The sequence below is a fragment of the Ciona robusta genome, chromosome 3, assembly GCF_009617815.1.
Source record: "Ciona robusta chromosome 3, ASM961781v2".
NCBI lineage: Eukaryota > Metazoa > Chordata > Ascidiacea > Phlebobranchia > Cionidae > Ciona > Ciona robusta.
This window is the reverse complement of record NC_143237.1, coordinates 2,080,853-2,091,513: the sequence shown is the minus strand read 5'-3', so window position 1 is coordinate 2,091,513 and position 10,661 is coordinate 2,080,853. Positions and strand designations below refer to the sequence as shown.

General features: G+C 32.8%; 1 protein-coding gene across 2 annotated transcripts; it reads right to left on the bottom strand.

Annotated features, from left to right (window-relative positions):
• Positions 1-950: 950 nt before the first annotated feature.
• On the bottom strand, positions 951-6,603 carry LOC149737605 (uncharacterized). Of its 2 annotated transcripts, XM_089874550.1 has the most exons (7): positions 6,455-6,603; positions 5,869-5,942; positions 4,611-4,764; positions 4,110-4,237; positions 3,796-3,873; positions 2,386-2,926; positions 951-1,243 (listed from the first exon to the last, which is right to left on the bottom strand). In XM_089874550.1, the coding sequence occupies exons 1-7, from the start codon at positions 6,475-6,477 to the stop codon at positions 1,042-1,044; spliced, it is 1,200 nt and encodes a 399-aa protein (XP_089730676.1). In that variant the 5' UTR covers positions 6,478-6,603; the 3' UTR covers positions 951-1,041. The 2 variants fall into 2 exon arrangements, with proteins under 2 accessions (XP_089730676.1, XP_089730677.1); XM_089874551.1 differs by lacking the exons at positions 5,869-5,942; positions 6,455-6,603 and having other exon boundaries at positions 4,611-4,795.
• Positions 6,604-10,661: the final 4,058 nt, after the last annotated feature.

Below are 10,661 nucleotides of genomic sequence, written 5' to 3'. Positions count from 1 at the left end.
TTTATTTTTGCCGTTAAATTAAAAGTAACCATAACAAGAGAGCATAGCTCTAATGGATAGACACGTGAATTAAATAAAAATGCAATTTCTAGTAACGTATTTCATAAAGCGAAGGAATATATCTCTAATAGGCACTGATATAGCCAATGTAGTAGGGTGGGGAAAGATTTGACACCTTTTCATTCTAATTTCACGTCCCATTTGGTACTATCAGCAAAGAACATTTAAAGAATTATAACCGCATTATCACGAATCCCATTAAGCATAGACCGTTGTTAATTGTTTTTTAAAAAAATGATCAGGATATTTGAATATCATATGTGCTAAAGTTGTATCGTCTTCACCCACTCTACAATATTGGTAGCACCATTGCTTATTCAAGTGTATTCGCATTAATTTATAAAAGCACGTCGGTGCTATGACAAAGTGGTTAGCGCCTATGTCTCCGGTCCAGAGTACGAAGTTGGATGCTGCTACCGCTAAGGACGTTTGCCAACTTGGACTAGAGACGAAAAATATCGACATGGGCAACGAAGAATTAAACAAAGAATATTTACAGAATTATATAGTCGTTGCTTCGCGTCTCTGTTATGTTGTTAATTGGCTATATGGGTTTTAGGTGTTAAAGTTATCCCATCTTCTGCTACAGTACAATACTCATGGCGAACTAAAAAGTCCAGACTTTTTCTCACGTGAGGTACACGGCGTTGATACTGCTACCACTGTAGTGTGGGCGTGTGTGTCCTTGATCAAAACTCAACTACAAATGACCCAACCCAGTGGACCCTTAGGGTTGTTAAAATTGTCAGTTTTTAAAGAAAAAATAAATGCCCCAAAAGTTAAATACGTGGGAACTTAAACGGGCACGAGGTGTACGAAACCACAAAAAGAATGAATATATGCTTGTGCCAAAACTAGCACCACAGCACAAGCAACAACAACCACGCAAATTTATTTATTGCAGGTTTAATAAACTATTAAACAACGAAGTTTGCACAAGAGTGGCGGAAGCGCACAGATAAAATAAAAATGGGATAAAAATCAATTGGAAGCAGTTCTCCAGTCATTGTCGTGCAATCCAATCTTACAGCCGGGTGCATTCTTGTTGCATTTCAAGCAACACATCCAGTAACTTCTACCATATGGGATATCAGAGTAGTAACGCTTAGGATGGTAACAGCACATTGTAGTGTCTCCTCGAACAAACTGACGACGACATTGCTTGCATGGATCATCTATGTATCTAGAAAGATGACATCCATGAGTATTTAAATAATAAATTGGTTTAAAAAACATTCACCTACAAAGTTACAAACATGGTAACTCCCAACAACGAGGTGTATGAAACAAAACACCTTTAAGGTGGCATAATCAACTTGTTTGTGTGTAGTAGAGTGCACATATTGCTTAGCCGCAAAAGCATAATCAAATAACCAGAAACAGTTAATGAATATTCTTTTACCTTTCTAACCCAATAACATTACTCATGTTTTGTATATGAAACAGTTTACAATATAAACAACTCATAACACTTGTTTACAAATGTAAAGCTTTGTTTATATTTAAATGGGTGTGGTTACAATGTCAGGTGAAACTAACCAAGTCATGCTATTGCTAACTAATGTATAAAGATGGAAAAAATAGTCTATTGGACTTGCTTTTATCTGTTTTGAAGCACCAGATCCTTACTATATTTCTTAACACAAGAATTGTTGAACTCGTATGAGCACCATTTCAAGGTCAAATTTTGCAGGATTAATTACACATATATATTATTAGTTTTTTAACCAAAAAATTAGCTTTGGAAGAGCTGCAACTACATATATGCTTTTACACAATATCAACTTATATGCGGTACACAACAAACAATCATTACTAATCTGGGCAACCTAAGCCGCATTTTAATGCAAGGTTAATGGAGTTTTTAATTCCACATTTAAACTAATGGAGCTTAAAGTAGAGATTGATTTTAGTCAAAACAAACCACTGTTAAACAATGTTAAATAGCTCTATAATGATTTTGGAAATAGTTGATTGGTTGTTCATTTCCTTTAAACAAACTGACCATTTTTAAAAACATATTATTCGACAAAATATTTTGGCTCACTGAGAAAAGCTTTAACTTATAGTGCATCAGCTAACTGTGCCCCCTTAGAAAACATTTTTCCAAAAAATTTATTAATTTGTAAGGGTGCGATTTATTAAAGTTTAGAAGTAGTGATATCAATTTATTTTGCCCCTAATAATTTGAAATTTGGTCATAGTTTTGGTGCTTTAAACATTTTTTAATGCAGTTGTTGTGGTTTCAAAGTTTGTTATTTAATGTTTATGATTAAATAAATAATAATGTGAAAAATAATGATTGATTTTGTTATGTGAACAAACCTCTCATCGGTCATCCAGCGTGAATCACATCCTCTTATGTCGAATGTGTTTATTATAAACTTGAAGTCAGTGCAGCAACATTTCATCGCAGCTAAGCTACGTGTGTCAAGGTGGCTAAACACCTGGGATAGGATGTGGTCTGGTAGACGAAGCATCATACATGGTTGACGCTCGTAGTCCTGTCGGACTTGCGATGGGGTTGGGATGCGAAGGGATTGAAGGAAAGATGTTTCATCTTGATTTTCGCATCGGGAAAACACCTCGTCTGTATCGACAGGCTTCACAGCAGGAAGCATCAGTTTTTGAACTTTTCGACGCATTTTTTGGAAGCGCTCGCTTGGGACGCGTTTTAAGTTTCGCCCTGTGAGGACCTGGGGCCTTCCTGGGGGTTCTGGGGTCGAGGGTTTGGATGTGGGGTCCTCTTTGTGCTTGGTGGGGCTGGAAGTAGGTGTTGGGGGGTAAAAAGTTCCACCGGGGCATTTTTCAACACAGCTGCTGGTCGGTGGTGTGGGGTTTGTGGGTGGGACGCGATCACCTGCATCTGTTTAGAATATACAACATATTGATACAATATTTGTGCGTAGTAGGGTGGGGTATGATGGTCCATGTTTTGTTGTAGTATTTGATAGTAAACAAAGATTATTTGAAGAATTTTATAGCAACAAAACTCTAAAAGAACGTTATTAATAGTTAAAAATATGATTAGGAAATATGGGAAATTATGTGGTATCCATCTTACCCCACATCAGACACAACCTTTTGAAGTAGTAGGCCTATATGTACAAAACCATAACCAACACGAGTAGAAAATGTTACACGAATGGGCTTCTCATTAATAATTAACCTTAACTTGCTTGTATTACCCCCAGCCACAATTTTATGGACAGTGACAAACGCATAGTGCTATATAAATCAGTCAAACACAGATTAAGAGAAACTCATTTAAATAAACATAAATCCCTTTTAAGCAATAGAGAAAAAAATATTCCAGATCCCATATATTTTTTACCATTATTTATTAGATTGTTATAAAAATCAATTTAAAAGAGTTCGTCATGAGGATTATTGATTTGTCATAGACATAGATTTTATTACGGCTGTTTAGTGGATAAATAACGTAAAGATTGATCTTTAATGAAGGTTACAAAGATTAGACTATATTAAATTCTGTTACTTCTGCTACCACGCATAAGGTAAACAGTTTTTAGTGGCTCATTTGGTATAAAATACTGGGGAAATTCCGACAAAATAAACCATATTTTTATACCAGATAACTAGCTAAAAGATCCTAAAGCTATAATAAATTATTTTAATAAGACAGTACTGATATAAATGTCCATAATACAACACACACTGTACATACACAGGCGTAACTAGTTGTACAAAGTATTTATTCAATCAGAAGTTTACCTGGAGTAGAATTAGAGTTGGCACAGTTTTCAAAATGAAGCACCTTCTTATGAACATTTGATGATGATATTTTAAGGTCTAATCAAAAAAGAAAGTTCAAATTTATACAAAAACACAATTAATGATTGAATATAAAATATGGTTAAAGACCTAAACACCATAAATGGTTTTATATTTATGTTACAAGTTACAACATTTGGGACAGTATTTTTTGGCTGTGGCATAATTTACTACGTGTTACTAATTATAGAACACACATCATACCATAAGGATGGTAAATATTAGCATTATGACATCACACAAGATATCGTTACCTTTCGGCGAATTCTCATCACTAGGTGGGGTTGAATGAAGTGATGCATGACGTACCACCGTTGAACGATTTTGCGGCGTTACGGTTTGGTCTTCACTTGATTGATTGCTGAAACAATCTTTTGATCTTCTAAAAAATCAGAAGAATAGAGAAAAATTTGTTTAAGTAATTGTGGTATAATATTTATGACAATGTGTGGTTCTTTCCTTTTATTGGAGATTTTTTTGGATTATAAAACTGTATAAACAATCATAAATTATGAATATAACCAGGGCTTCATTTCAAACTAAGCTTACTGGAATAAATGCTTTTACTTATAATCTAAACGTAGTTTTATTTCTCAAAACTCTTGTCTATAAAATCAAGTTTTTACATAACCAAATGAACTATGATATATATAAAACTCAACTGAATATAAACCACCTAATACCAATAAAAAAACTGCGAACAAAGAGTATTTGGACAAAGAGTTTCTTTTTATCCATTTTTTGTTTACACTTACCGAAATTGAGATAGAAAATGTTTAACATAGCGTGGGAAGACTCTTTTCCTTTGTGAAGAATTAAACGAATGGAAGACTTCCGTGAAAATGTTGTTTTGTGAATTTGATTCAAGTTTCACTGAATTATCATTTTGATCACGGGATTCTCCTGACCCTGTATCATGAATCATAGTGATTATTCTCACGTATCATACAAGTTATCTGACTGTTAAAAAAAAACAGAACAAAAAAATTTAATTTGCAGTAGTAGTCTAGTTTAATTTGCAGTAGTAGTCTAGTAGAGGCACTACTTGTATAATTTGTTTGCTTATAGCCAAATAAACTAATAAAAGCAGTATTTTTAACCTTTGCAGTTTTTATACTGACTTACATTGTACATTGATTAGGCTACATGATAAAATATTAAACAATGATATGAAACCACTACTGACAACCAACACTCACCCACAGACACATACTAACATATACACACACATAGTAGTAGTACACATAACACATAACTAGCCTATATATCCTTAAATGCAAACATAGAAACAAGTAGTATGCTGCCTTACATTGAATGAGGTTAAATACATGGTTAGAATACAGAGTTTATTCGTATAAAGTTACAGGTATACAATCACTATACAAACTATATACATAGACATGGCCCATGGGTAAGTAGAGTATGGATACATCCTACTCTGGAATAAGTTATGAACTTATGACCTGGAATAAGTTAAGAACATAATGATAACCACATGATATGCATAGATGAGTACACATAGATAGTAACAGATAAATTGGTGACATTACATTACCTAAAAAGATAATAACATGGGATATGGTCTACAGAACACCCTGGTTTGTCAAAAGGTAGCCACATATTTGATATGTATAAAGATGCAACTTCAAAATTGCGTATTGTCAAATACATTAATGCTATGCTATCTGTTATAAATAGAGCAAACTATGATAAATATAAACCAAATAAGCAACAGCAGGTCTAAGAATGGCACTTGTTGCTATGGTTACTTTTTGTGGTGTATATATTCAAAATAAGGGATTGAAAAGCAGTTGACAGTTCGTACACTTAACATGAGCCATGACTGAGAATAATGAAATAATTACCTAAAGTGAATGAAGCATGGAAGTTGCCACCACATTACTAACAACAGTAACCTGATGATAGCTACACTAATCTTTCAACCTTACTATAATCAGTTCAAGTCAATACAAATGAAGACAAACAACAAGAAGTTTTTTTACTGGTACTCACATTTGTTTAGACTTTGTGTTATAAGAGCATGAACCAATTGAAACTCATTAAGTCCATCGTTGAGAGGGAAATTCCTGAAAATACAATACATATATAAACCTCTAATTGAGTGATAGAAAGTTAATGCCCCATATACTGGTATTAAAGGTATTCCACTTAACATGGATTGCACCACAGTTCGCAGCCTAAAATTATATGACTCATTCTCACACCAAGTTAATAAGGTTATTTAAACATCATTTGTCTGTCCTGGTTTATCAAACCTTAACATTTTGCAAATTACAACTTAAAAAATGTAAGATAAAGTTTTCCAAAATGTAACATTGTAAATAATCTTTTAGCGGCTCTTCTGGCATAAAAATTGTTGTTATGACTTTATTTCAGTCATTTTGTCTGTCATCCGGTAAGACTTCATCAGGGAATGTGATATTAATGTTTCTATATACATAGAAGCACAAACAGTGTTTTTTATGTGAGATTGTGAGTGTATACAGCTTTAAACTTATTTGCACACGAGTTGAATACAGGTGTTTCAAGTCATAGACACTATAGGTCAGAAATAAAAGTAAAAATCCCATTTACTTACGGATTTGCTTCATGTTGAACCATCCTTCGAGCAAAACATTTAAATAAAGAAATAACAACTTGAATTTAATCAAAAATACATGAAAACTGTGAGAGAAAATATAATGACTATAATTTTGAAATGGTATAACCAAATTTAATTTCTACACACAGGTGTGAATATTAAAGAACATAGAACAAAACATTAGTCTGAAAATTACCATATATATATTATAATATATTTTATATATATTAGGCTATTAAATATATGATACACCCTTACATCTAGATCTAACCCCAGACAATACTGTTGTCTGTAGCTTCAGCCACTTTAAAAGCAATGAAGCATAAATGGAAACAATGTGGGTTAAAGCAGACAAAAACGGGAAATTATAAGCCATGAGACACAATACACGGAAGTAAATATCTACAATAAAACTATGACGCAAATAATTTGGGATAAAGGCGAGCAATTTACTTGCTCTGTGAACTTCATGACAGAAGTCAGGGCAACATATACAACATGTGTAAACAGATAAGAAAATTACACCACTCACAATGTAACTCTACACACCATGGCATATTGTATAGTTATGACACAATAAATAATTAGGAGAAGTCACAATGTAGGTCTTAACCTTACTATGAGTGGCTTTCAAATTCAAACTAGGGTCCAGAATTTACAAAGTCAAACTTTACATTCACCCTTTATGATGGTAACTTGGAAAACACAATCAATTGATTTTCTTTTGGAAGCTTACTTTAATTGAGCATTTATATTTAAATGTTTCTGTAGTACTGGTGTGATACATGTCATAATGATTGACATTTGTCATCAATAAAGTTTAGTAGGGGTTACTTGATTATTTTATCCCGCATTATAAGGCCTCATTCCCTTTTTTGGACTGTATTATGTAGCGTAGGCTTGGCTATAACGTATTGAATTTTACCAAATTCTTTGCAGTTACTATTGACCTTATCCTACACAAACATCAATGTTATTTTAAGATGATTGTAAAATTGACAAGCTTTGTTAAAACTGACAAATGTGTTACAACAGACATTTGCTAGCACTAACAAGACTTAACTTAAGGTTAAAATGTAAAGTATTTTGCACCACCATACCATACAACTGTTACCAGCCATTTACATTCTCGACTGTCAGTTATCAACAAGACAGAGAGCAAACGAATAATTCCTGACATGCCAACTAAGATATTGTGATTTGTGACTAAGTGCTTAGACTTGGCTGTAAATACAAAGAGAGACAAATCCAGAATTACATAAGGGCAAAACCAAATTTTAATTTCACGTATTTGTTTTAATAATTTGCCCCTTGCCAATTTGATAGTTTTTGAAGAGTATTTTTTATTGGGAGTGCGACATTTTGTACTTGCATATAGCATGTAGATTATGAAACAATGGAACCTAAGATCTAGGACTGAGTTGGCTCATTTTTATCACCTTGACACCCAGGTAGGGATGCACATTACAGAATAATTAGGTATTCTAGGATATCCTAGAATACTTTATTTCGAATCTAGAATTCCGAATCTAGAATTTCGAATCTTTTTACATTTATAGGAAAAAATATTTTTACCCACATAAGTCAGTTTATTGAGTCTTTCATAATAGCCTTGTTTGATAATCAGCTGCAAAATGATCAAAAATTGTACTTTTGGGTAGTTTTTGCCCCATGAAACGTATAGCAGGCTATGAAAAGACGTTGCAAAACGTTTACTCTCGAAAGTCCCACAAACACAAAAATATCTTTTTTTCAAAAATATTAAGGTTTAAAAATTGTTAATATAGTGTATGAGATGACGCGTGATGATGTCATTAAACAGAATACCGAATCCCGTAATTAGATTCGAATACAAAAGGATTCGAATCTCATGGATTCGAAATTCTGTAATGTGCATCCCTACACCCAGGGTGCTACAACCATTTAAAGACCACTGATCAGCGATCGCTACAATTGTTTATATATACCAAGTGATTTATACTACCTCCTAGTTAAAATATTTACCAACTAAGAATGTTCAGTTTAGTTCTAGCAAACTACTACTATTCTGATTTTTCTTAGAAAATCATGTTATTAAGAGGAAGTTGTACAAAGAAAATTAAAATCTATTCATAGAATTAATTTAAATAATTTCCCTATTAAATAGTAATACTTAAATACTAAAACGCCAACAATTTCAAGACATTTAAACTTCAACGCTATCATTACAACGAACATGTTACAAAATACTAACAAAAAGCGAAGCACTTTGGCAATTTAGAAAACTATTTTATAGTAACTGTATTTTATAACCTATACACTGTAATAGCTTTTGAATAATATTAGGGTTCCATACTACAATGGCTGCTTAAAACAAAAATTTAATAATGATTCCAATTATATTCCACTTAGATATACTAACATAAGGATATACAGAATACAGGTCAAAGTTCAACATAAAATACAGGGTTTTAGTTTCCTGGGAATTTTAACCATGGGTAAAGTTATGAAAATGACAGCATAATCTAATTTTCCAATGATGGTTATTGATTGAGGTTGGAGCTATGCACTAAGTTTATTAAATTTTAATGCGCGTAGCATTGTACAGGTCATCATAGGTCAATAAAATTGTGCCTATGATGTTACCTACATACAATTTATTATAAAACAAGCTTTACATCATAGATTAGTGAATGTATTAAGAAATCCATTATGAAGCAAACTTTAATGTTACTACAGAATGAATAGGTTGGTGCTTGTCTTTTGCCAATACAAATTTGAAATTCATAGTGACAAGTTCAGACAACCCTGTATGAAATGTTTTTTTGCGTGAAGGATATTTTAACTTCTTAACATGTTAGTATTAAATTATATGGCTCTGATTTCATAGAGAAGTATTAATTACAAATAACCTGTGCATGTATTTTCTTGCGAATTAGCAAAACTGCTCTGATTTTTAAAATTATGGGAATTTTATAAAATCTCGGTGACAACTTAACAAAGTGTAAATACTTCCGGATTTATATAATAAACCATTGCCGGTCATTTTAACACATTTTCAGCAAAATCGAAAATAGACACAATTTACACATCTGCTTGGTAATAGCTGCTAGGGTGTACAAATACTACCTTGTCTTACTCTATTGACCTATTATGTTATTATAACATGCAAAATGATCAACAAAACACAGAAACCAAATAGTGACTAACTAATATAATATATATATTTCTAAACACAATAAAACACTTTCAGTTACATTACATATAAATTAACAAAATGTACAAATAAAGAATACAATATTTAAACAGATTAATTCAAGTTATACGATTACTAATTGCACTTTTAACGTATAACAAAACAACAACACACATACACATCATTTAACTTAAAGTTGTTTTGTTTCAAGTTTTGTTATGCAAATTGCAAACTCAGCACAATTACACTTGACAAAGAATACTAATATGTTAACATACTACTACTGTATATACTTTCTATAAATGCTACAGCTATTTGTATTTGTGAACTACAGTGTAGTCTCTGAATCTTTCTATTAGAACGGTTAGCTGGCCTTACTATGAAAAACCAAAACGTTAAAACTAAAATCAAAACATTTAATGCAACAGCCTGTATTACAACGTAAACTGATTCTGTTAATCCTTTTATGAGCCCTTGTACGTTTGAAGCTGGGAACAAACGGTTGGGCGCAGTAATTAGGGTATGGGAACTGTCAGAATTGTCAGCTCAGTACTAAAGTGACAGCTGATTAAAATGACCGACGTTACAAAGATCCAGTTTAGAAATCGGAACTTCGCAAAAAATATTCGGAAATATTCGGAAGGCGAAGTTCAACTTCACGCGGTTTCAGACAAACAAAGTTTTATTTTGGCAACGCGGGGACTCTCGCTTTGATGGTACTTCCGAATTCTTATTTATAACTCTGTTATTGATATAACAAAAGGGATAACAGCCAAGACATTCCTGTTTTCTAACCAAAAACAAAATGTGTTCTGTTTTTAACTGACAGGATAAACCTAGTTTACTTTGAAAAACAGTTTGTACTTCAGTTTAGCGAATGCCACTAATACTCTTTTAGTCCATTTAATGTGGGGAAATGCATATATACTTACGTCAACTGCTCAACATAGCCGTAAAAGTCCTGTAGCTTGTTTAGTAACCAAAAGTAAACAGGCAGCTACCTTTTTCTTGATGGAATAAAGAGACTGC

What these genes read in the sequence shown, in the direction of transcription:
- LOC149737605 (XM_089874550.1), bottom strand. Translation starts at nt 6,477, where the DNA reads ATGGTTCAACATGAAGCAAATCC. An exon ending in CATTTTCTATCTCAATTTCG is followed by an intron (nt 4,238 to 4,610) that starts GTAAGTGTAAAC and finishes CTGATTTTTTAG; the next exon opens with AAGATCAAAAGATTGTTTCA. An exon ending in CGCTGGATGACCGATGAGAG is followed by an intron (nt 1,244 to 2,385) that starts GTTTGTTCACAT and finishes TCATCTTTCTAG; the next exon opens with ATACATAGATGATCCATGCA.